Raw genomic sequence first — 10,431 nt, 5'->3', positions numbered from 1 at the left:
GTGTAAAAACAAAACAAATGTTTAATAAAATCTGAGGTACATTATTTACAACTCGGTCACGTCACATAAATTACAAAAAAATACTGCCAGACCCGGTGACCAAGTCCTCAAGACAGGTTTATCATCATATGGCAAATTTGTGAGCAAAACAAGGAAAACCATCTCAGGTTCTTTAATCACAAATGGAAAAAATACTTTAGGTTCATTTATCATTTATCTTCAAGTTTCTGTCCTGTTAATAAACGTTGTCTGGTTCACATTTCTTATGTTGATTTATTACAACATATACTCAAAACTTCTCAGGATTACAAATGGAAAACTTTATCAGCGGACATCAAGTACAGAAGGTGTATGCAGGGAATACAGCAGAAACATCTGATCGCAAAGATCACTTTTCCTAGAATCTCCCAACTGACTCCATGTTGAATCAGCCTGATAAGGTCAGACCATCTCATTTACGATTTCTCACATTCATATTTCTCATTTCAAAAGGTTAAAGCAGCACCAGGTAGGTTTTGCTCTAGGGGTCCCCCTACAGTTGGGAAACAGTATTGTCCTCTACTACTGTCGTAAACTCTGTCATTCTACATCAGTGGATGCATCGCACATGCATTTGTTGACATGACAACCATGATAGCCCTGAACACTGCAGGAGGAGTTCACATGTCTATGGAGTTCACATGCAGGTGTTCTGCTTGCGTCGCGTGTGAAATGTCTTCATCCCAGGTACAGTGGCATATGTTTCAGCATGTCATATGAATATCATTTCATGGGTTTTATTTTTTTTCAAACGCCAAATGATCGCGATGCTCACGTTTACAAGCCAGCGTCATTATAGTAGCCTAGTCTATTGGTTCCCGTTTTACAGAATCTATATGATACTTCAGTTCAATGTTTGAGTGGTAGGTAATAACCATATATCGTCAATATTATAATATCAAGCTACAAGATGAAAAATCGATTTGCATTATAGCTTGAGGCAAGACAAATAAACAAATATCACAGACATGTTAGGTATCCTAAAATATGATTTTGCACGTCTTACGTATTTACTTGCAAGAATGTAGCCCCTCCTCCTTCAGCTCACGCCAACGAACAAACGCTGGCCCAATGTTGATCCTCATCCTGCCTTTAATACGATCACTTTCTAGTTTCCTCTTTTTGCTTTCCTCCGACAAAACCTTTGCTTTCGTATTTTTCTGTGCTGCTTCGGCCATTACTATAACATCCAGCAAACAAATGATAGTTGGGCTCGCACGTCCGAATTTAAGGAAGTGGGGGTGGTGGTGGAAGTGACGTATATGCCGTAAAGCAGTCGAATTTTGTAGTTCTTTTTGTTCTCGGGTTACTACCCGAAACCCGAAGTTTAAAAGTATGATTAAAAACGATACAGACCCCGTCAGGCTATGGCAGACGTGTCATTCAACCAATTGTAAGTCAATGTATCATCACAAGAGTCTTGAAAATATATTATAAAGGTTGAAAAGTTACCTAGTGCTGCTTTAAGTAACCTGTTTCAGGTCGACATTGACAATAAATAAATAAATAGCAAGAGGAAAAAAAATGCACAAGAATCACAGGTGTCAAAGAATCAGGGGATGCCATCCTTCCGCTGGCAACACTGGGAAGGTGGGACGCCCCAGTCGTAAATATAGGACAGCCTCAGTTTGACTTCCTCTTTGCACAGGTGCCCATCTCGCTGAAGTGTCTGATGTTTCTCCAACATGTCCTCTAAACTCTGCTTGTGTGTGACCAGATACTTATTGCTGCAGCCGCGCGACTTGTACTCCGTGTCGAAGCGTGGATCGTGAAGCCGCTTCACGTCCACGGGGGCCAACCACGCACCCAAGGACACGTCCTCGCTCTGCCAGATCTTTAGAAACCCCACGTTAAGATGTACGTAGTGCACGAGGTCGGCGGACAGCACGTAGCCCCCACCCAGAGCATATGGCAAGTAGTAGTCGCACAGATCCCAAGTACTTTCTTTCCATTTCCCGGCCGTTTTCACTCTCCCACGGCCAGAGAAGAAGCCCCAGTAAAGGCGACTGGGCTCCTTGATCTTCAGCTCCTCTTTGAGGAGATCCAAGCGGGCAAAGGTGTCATCATCGGCCTTCAGAACGAATTTAAAGTCCACGTTTTGGTCCAACCACGAGTACATGTGAAGCAGTTTCTGTGTGAGGTTCTCGTACGAATCCCGGAGGTCAGGGAGCAAGAGGAGGTCATGGTGACGGACCTGCTCGGTTCCGAGGTTCTGGAGGTCTTCTGCAGGTAAGCCCTCTGTGCCAATGACAAACCAGTAGAGCACTTCGGGATCCTTCTTGGTCAGCCAGGTGCTCCGGATAATACTGCGACGCTCCGTGTACTTTGGCCCCGTGGTGATGAGAACGACCAGGAATGCCGAGAGCTCTCTGGCACGGGGAAGCCCTGCCGCCTGCCTTTGACGTGACTCTGCCCGCGGCGCCGCCCCTGGGGACTCGGCTGGCTTCAGTGTCTCAGACGTACACTTGGCGAGGAACAAAAGGACGACGGCAAACAGGAAGAGGACACCAAGCGCCAGGGCTGTCTTATGACGACACACAAGACGGACCAAATTCATGATGTCACTGAGGAACAGAAGGAAATCGTGTCACTTTTGAAAACAAGCCTTGCCTAAAATGTGTGGAACATTAAGGCCGTTCACACCAAAAAGAACATTTAGCGTGATTAACATTTTAATTTGAATGAAGGGCTGTTAATGTGCCTGTTCAGATGCATATGAGCATTCAACGCATGCCATCGGATTTGTTAGGGAGGGAGAGGCGTTCTTATATCTTTTCAGTTGCACTGTGAATAAAACTGACTAATCAATGAGATTGGTGCATTTGGTCATGTAACCGAAGACTAGCGCTAACGGTTCTGGATAATCTTTTATCATGATACAAGTCATTTTATTTCACAAACCTTTATATCACACTTCCTATTTCCGGTAAGTGAAGCAGTGTAGTCAGTTTACTAAATAATATAGACTTGACTGCTTCCATTCCACTTTAAGAGGGCGTTCATGTCCAATTTTTTTAATTGAGGGGGGGGGGGGGGGGGGGCAATCCAACGCTCCCCATTGACTTTGTATTGCATGAAGCGGCCTCCTTGTCATTTCTAGGGGTGGGAATCTTAAGGCACTTAACTATTCGATCCGATTCCGATTCTGGGAGTAACGCCCCGATTCCCAAAACGATTCTTAACATACATTTTTGGTAACTAATTATCCTGCTGTGCAAATACATGAACTTTACATTTTAACCAAAATTTAAGCTAATATGTGTTTTGTTTTTAGTTAGAATATCTGTTTGACAGTATTGCCATATTAAAAATGATTTCTATCAATACTTTAAACTTATTAACAGTTATATTCAAGATTAACAAGCTCTAATGAAACATAGTAAGCCTAAGCCATATATACAATTGCAAAGAACAATCATTAAGAATAAACAGTTCTCAATTTACAACTAAGTGTGACAATTTTTCAGTTAACCGGATTGAGGGCACATTCGTCCTCAAGCTTTATTTGTTTAAATTAGCTCAAATGACTGTCAGATGTAAGAAATTACAAGTGACAAACTAAACATCATTTAAAAGATCTAAGAGTCAAGCTTCCATTTTTTTACATATGTTTTATTCTCAAAGTCTTATAGTGACAGTAATTTGTTAATATGTTTCAGGAGTTATGAATATGAAAACCGCGTCGGTACCGTTTGATTGTAATATGAGCCTCAGCTGATCTCATTCATAAAAAACTCCTCTATTCTCGTCAGGAAGACTCGCGACAAATCAACATCCCTCAGGGCTTTTAGTTCAAAAGTGTGCAGATGAGGAGACATATTGATAGATTCTCATTTGTCTGTGTCAAATTTCTAAACAGAGGAGTATTTTTTATTCTATACTTCCTCAAAATGCGCAGATGTAGCCTATTCATGAGCGATGGAGTCGCTTGTGTTGTTTTCAATTCATACTGGCAGCCGGAGGGCGCTCTGTGCACATGTAGTCCATATATGATACATTCAGACGAAGAAGATACCATGTGCCATAATAGAAGTCCATTAATAAAAGCTTCCTGAGATTGCGAAAGATGCAAATAGAGATATTTGAAGATAATAAACACACAATTGCGACGATGTATGGTTTGTCTTTATACCATGTTGGGTGTATTCATAATAGATTATATTTATAATGCAATGCTATTCGACATAGCTTTTATCAAAATGCAGAATATTGTAAAATGATATATTGTCTGATTTTTTGATCCGAAGCCAAATGAGACCACAGAAGGTTATTTAAAACATCCCACTTGTGATATAAAGTAATTTTGGAGAAAAAAACATGGTTTTAATCTTTATTGTATTTTGATTGTGTGCTAAGCTAACATGCTAGCTAGCCAATGCACCTGCCACCTGGGCAAATACGTTATTTTTATTAATAATTTTGAATAGACTGAAATGAAAAACCAACTGAAATGTTTCTATTGTCAACAACGGCATTTGAGGCACTTTAGAAGGTGAAGTGAGAAGTTTGATCATAAATGAGGTTTGAATAGAACAGTTTGAATAGAGAGTCGTCAGTGATTACAATGAAGACAAAAGAATAAGATCATTTAGAGCCGTAACCAGACCAGAGAGGTGTGAATGTGTTCTGGGGAGACTGAAACTGAATGGGCAGTTTGCACCTCAAAACAATAGAGACAATAAACTGAATGGTAGCTCAGAAGAGATGGCAATAAACATCAGTTAACATTTTAGAGAAATCTCAAAATAAAATCATATGACATGATCTTGAAAAACATTTAATAAAATTCAGAGTTTTAGACTTATCATCTTCAGATTTGAAATATAACATGGTCAGACATGTGGCTTCAGCTGTAGTGCACTTCTAGATTGCTAAAATGCCAACTTCAATTTTATTTTATTTTATAAAGATATTTCATACAAATATATTTCTAATAACTTTACAAAACTTTGAAGCTAATTATAGCTATTTTTTATTATGAAAATAATTATAATTTTGAATTTACAGTAAACTGCCAAGTGTCTGCTTTCAAATGACGCCATACTTATGATTTTAGTGCAAAGGACTGTAACAGTTTTAGTCCGATTATGCCATTTCTTATGATTTTTTCAAAAGCGGGGGTGCAGACTAGCAGGTTATAACAATTTAACAAAAAATGTCTTTAACCTTTTAGAGCCACAAAAAAATCTTTAAAACAGTCTTAATGCAGAAGAAAAACAACTTAGCGCTCGCTGAGAAGACATTTAACGAATCACTCACCAAAACGAAGTCTTTTTCAAAAATTATGCCACGGATGTTGGTAGGTTTATATCCCGGCCATCGGAGACATAGGAGTGTTATTAAGCATTAATGGCCAGGAAAGCGCCGTATAGCCTACTTGAGCACCACTTAATTATTTTGGCTCAGAATTTCGTTTGCTGGAAATATTATTTAATTTAGAAGTGCTTTTGAAATGAAAAACTTTGCACCTAATAGGCAAAATCCATTTTTGAAATGGAGAGACAGCCACAGCCAGCGCAGACACAGATCGGCCAGAGAAACGGAGGAGCGACTGGTGTAAGGCGTTTGAGCAAATCTGCTCAAATAAAACGTGCGGGTGTTGAACCCTCTCACCGGGAAAAGTGTCCCCACGGGTGCGACGCCCCTGCGCAGGTCGTAGTTTGTCCATTTTATCTTAAAGGAAGGCAATTCACCAGCATACGAACGTTCACCTATCAACGGGTTGTTCTGTTTGGCCAGTGACCGCGCACGGCTCACAGTGGTGAAGTGGCCGTTTGAATTGAACACAGAATCGATTCTGAATCATTGGATAACGAATCGCGATGCATCGACCTTTTCTCCCACCCCTAGTCATTTCTGACTGCTGCTATGTGACAAAATGTACAGCAAACAAGCTAAACAAAACCCAGAAGTTTTTATAAGCTGTTGACCCAAAAACAAGCGTTTAAAGGCTAATTCAGTGATTTAGCACTACGCTTTGTATTTAAACTGGGTCATTTATGCAGTAGAAATGTGAAATTATTTTTGAATTTGGTGCCTTCTAGACTGAGAAAAGACAGAAAATGTATTTTTGTCTCATGTGGATGAAATACAACAACTCCCAGAATGCACTTGCTTCGCTGCCCTAAGAGGCCACTACGTACACCGTCGTTTTTATTTTCATAGTAATACAATCATTTCGTTTAGTTAGAGAATAAACACTACAATTAAAAACTGAACGTGTCTTTTCACTAAAGTGTAAGTGAGCCGAACGAAAGCACGTCACAGATGCAGCAGTGTCAGATTTCATTCATCACGAAGAGCTGAGCTGAGGTAAGCGTCAGTCTGGCACGTTTTCAGATCGCATATGGAAGCTAAACTATCACAGGAATTCATTGAAAAGTTGAAATACTCACTTTACTCTGCACCGCGCTCTGTTATTGTCCGTGTGGCCGCCTGTGTCTTATATTCTGTGCGTGAGATCTCTCCCCTGTGGGCGGGTTGATAACATGCGGAACAGCTCCATCTAGTGGCTGTAGTTTTTGCCTCTGGCCAAAAATTCCTCCGATGACGCAAAATGACGATATTTGCGTCTTCGGAGGATTTTTTTCCAGAAATAAAATGCATAATCCTCTCGTCTCAGGGGGATATGAAGGGGGGAAGTACCATCATTTGAATATACTACCGGGTTTCTACTGATGGCCTAATGCTAAACCACTGAAGTGACCCTTTAAGGACAAAAAAAGTCGATACTATAAAAGCGGCAATTGAGACGACACTGAGAACTACACCCACTAGAGGGAAACGTAATCAGCGACAGGAAATATAATATATAAAACTGACATTTGAATATTTGACTTAACAGTGACAAAATGTTTACTGCACACGGAGTGTCAGGATCCCAAAATTGACCCATTCTTCCTGCTGATGCTTTACATCTTATTGCCTGTATCCACTTTTGTCTTCTTAAACGCTTGTTTTATGGGGTTGACAGCTTATAAAAACTTATTTCTGTGTTTTTTAGCTTGTTTGCTGAACACTTTGTCACATAGCAGCTTTTAGACTTTGTTCTGTTTTTTGTTATAAGAGCTGAGGTGACGCAATGACTAACAGACAGCAGACAAAGAGGGCAATCCACCTGTCACTCAAAGTGGCCACGCCCTTAATTATGCGGAACTTTAAGGCTTTATATAATGTAAACGAATGAGTTATAAAAAAATTCACCACCCTCACAGTTGTCATGAAGGGCAAAATTAGCCGTATAGACCAAACCCGCAATTTGTACCAGGCTGTAAACATGTTTTATTCTGCTGTAAAGTTGGGCATTTTAACATGGAGCTCAATGAAATTCTGTTCTAACCATTGGCAGGGCTCAATCCGAGGGGCGGGATAAACGGTTGTCTTTCAAATTCCCTCTGCGAGCAATAGGATAGCGCTACAACCAACCAGAGCAACGAAGAAGGTGAAGCGGAGCTAGTTGATAGATTAAACTTTCGCCATATCCGGTTGGCAAAACTCCGAACACATCTTCCTTTCTTAAGAATAACTTCAGTGCAGTTCTTTGTTCTTTCCTCAAAGAAAAGCTTAACTCCAAGTCTTCCAGAGTCGCGGCCCAAGCCGATTTGAAAGACCTCCGTTCGCCAGCTTCTTTGTTTACGAGTAGCACCCGGAACCGCCGCAATTCTGCCGTCATTATGTTAAGCCCGCCCACCGACTCTATACACGATGCGATTGGCCTGACCAGAGTTTGGTTTTTCCAGTTCGCAAGCCAACGGAGAGTTGCTAGACGACCCTGTCTGCTAATTAGATTTGCTGCCGCTAGGATGCGTCTAGATTTCTAGGCTAATTCTGCTCCCTTTTGGAGCCTTCACTTCACGTATTGGCTTCAAGAGAAACTGGGGGAGGTTGCCGCTTGGTATTAAGCCATTATAAGTATTTCTGTTTTTCTATATGCGCCACCTACTGTCAGAGAGTAGATCTGCATGTTCATTCAGCCTGTCTACCATATTTACGTCTAAATAGACAAATCACATGCGAAAATCAGAGCGTTGTCTTAATGTCGAGTTATATTCGTGTTGGTGTGAACAGCCCCATGAAAATCACAATTTTAAAACTTTTTGTTGTTGTGTAGCCTACATTTTCCCACACCTGTTTGCTTTAGTTCACTAGTTAAAGGGTAACTAAACCCTAAACCAACTTTTTTTAGTTAATGATCTGTAATAATGGGGCTTTATTAATGCTGTTCATTGATTCGAGTAAATGTTTTGACATTTGAGTATAAAGTGTTTTAATTCTATAAAATATGGTGTAAAACCGCCAAAGTGCTGCCCTCTTAAGGTTGAACGGTGGCTACTGCAGTTGAATTTTCCTATTGGACGTTGTGGTACATCGTGACGTAGGATGGCACTTCCAACGGCTCACTGTCCGTGCCCCTGGCACGAGCTCACCACGCCCTCAGAAATGTTTCCCCCAATCACATGATGAGAACGGCTTCACTCCAGTATGAACTGTCATGTTACATGAAGTAAACATTATGAATGAAACTCACTTGACACTTGCTTTAACATTGTATTCAAGAAAATACGGATAAATAATGCAGTTGTCAGTACACGTCAGGCTTTTCTTGCGAGATTATTGCCGCCCGTCATGTGTACAGATAATTTTCATACATGAGACGCGCTTTTCAAACCCTGACACGCAAGTGGTTGCCGCGGACGCAGATAGATTAGGTCAGTTCTCTTGCGCGGCTGCTTCACTAGCATCGTCGGCATCGGGAGTTAACGCAGTTTGAGCAGCGGCTCGCATTGATAAGGCTCCGGGTTTGTGTCTGTTACAGACAATCCACCCTCCTCCACTTCAGGTGAAGGTAGGATAAATGACCGCTCTGTTGCAAAGCTGGCGTCACTCCAGTCATTCTCCATCTTTGCGACTCGCGATCTGACAGCTGTCAGTCAATCCGTCACTGCGGGTCTCGGGTGCACGCCCTCCGCTCAGCTCCGCCCTCGGTTCATCCCCTCTGTCTCCGCCGGGCTCTGCCCACTTTTCCAGCATTTTTTGAAAATTGCCAGTGGGTGGAGTTAAGCTCTGAGCAGGGGTTAGTTACCCTTTAATTTAATTTGGCCTTGATTTTTAGAAGTACAACTATTTCATGCAGTCATGGTAAACTGTAGATTTTTTTATTTTCCCAAAATATCCTCAAATAATAAGGCCTATAAAACTGCATGGATAATATTCACAAGTTAATTTTGAATTAATGCTGCCTTCACGTGCTATCGGAATTATCGTAAATACGAGTTTCCGAGGTAAAAAATTGCACATGAACGCCCCCACATTCTGAAACTTGAATGCAATGAGCTCGTAATCACGACTTCAGAAGTCGGAATTATCCAATTTCCGATAGCACGTGAAGGCAGCATTAGTATAGCATGTCTACATTAACAATAATGAAAGAATAATTAAAAAAAGATTTATATATCTTTATATATCTTTAATAATTAAAAAAAGATATACATCTTTAATAATTAAAAAAAGATATATATCTTTAATAATTAAAAAAAGATTATATATATATATATATATATATATATATTGTAGAAACATTAGAAAACCAAATCATATCATTATAAATCACGCATCAATGCACATTACCTGGTAGATTTCCGCCAAAGTGATCATTTACTGTGTTTATGGCTCATCCTGTGCATTATTAGAGGCTGTTTTGTTTTGCAGTAGCAGCTGATGTGCTGGAGATGTATCACAGCTGTCCGTCTTCTGCCTCTCCAGACAACACCTAAAGTATTTACACACAGCAAACACACAAACCTATCGCAACGACTAAAAAGGTCCGACTGAAGTGGAAGAGTTTGAACGCGTCCTTATTTCTTCATTTTAGCTAAAATACACACACAAGCACACACACACACACACTGCACTTCCCGTTCACAAGCAGAGTTTGAAATGCTCAGACATCTATCTTGACGACCTGCGCCACCTACCGGAAGGGATGATTACGTTTACATCATCGATGTGGTTTCATGTCCGCAAAATCTTAACATTTTATACAAAAATTAAACTCACAATCTTTAAAGACGTAAACCACATTAAGTTGTTTTAACGTATCACATCAAAATTATGTAAAATTAGCTGTGAATTTTAAAACATTTCATTCGTTGGAGCGGATTATTTGTCCTCAGCTCGGGTGCCACTGTCCTAGACATCTGGGTATGGCAAGCCGTGTTGACTTTTATTCATTCCCGGGATATTAATTCTTGATATCAACAATTCAATTTTAAATATGAGAATTCTTGATATCAGGAATTACATTTCCAATAGTAAAAATATTACTGGATGTCTGTAATTGTATTTTCACAATGTCACCATAGGCTGCCATTTTATGGCATATGGCAAGCCGTA

General features: G+C 40.4%; 1 protein-coding gene across 1 annotated transcript; it reads right to left on the bottom strand.

Annotated features, from left to right (window-relative positions):
* b3galt6 (UDP-Gal:betaGal beta 1,3-galactosyltransferase polypeptide 6) lies at nucleotides 1–10,007 on the bottom strand. The gene is made up of 2 exons (XM_079844097.1): nucleotides 9,667–10,007; nucleotides 1–2,603 (listed from the first exon to the last, which is right to left on the bottom strand). The coding sequence occupies exon 2, from the start codon at nucleotides 2,594–2,596 to the stop codon at nucleotides 1,592–1,594; it is 1,005 nt and encodes a 334-aa protein (XP_079700223.1). The 5' UTR covers nucleotides 2,597–2,603; nucleotides 9,667–10,007; the 3' UTR covers nucleotides 1–1,591.
* Nucleotides 10,008–10,431: the final 424 nt, after the last annotated feature.

Source organism: Gobio gobio, assembly GCF_949357685.1.
Source record: "Gobio gobio genome assembly, chromosome: 19".
Classification (NCBI taxonomy): Eukaryota; Metazoa; Chordata; class Actinopteri; order Cypriniformes; family Gobionidae; genus Gobio; species Gobio gobio.
The sequence above is the reverse complement of the archived record's forward strand: the minus strand, read 5'-3'. Positions and strand labels throughout refer to the sequence as shown.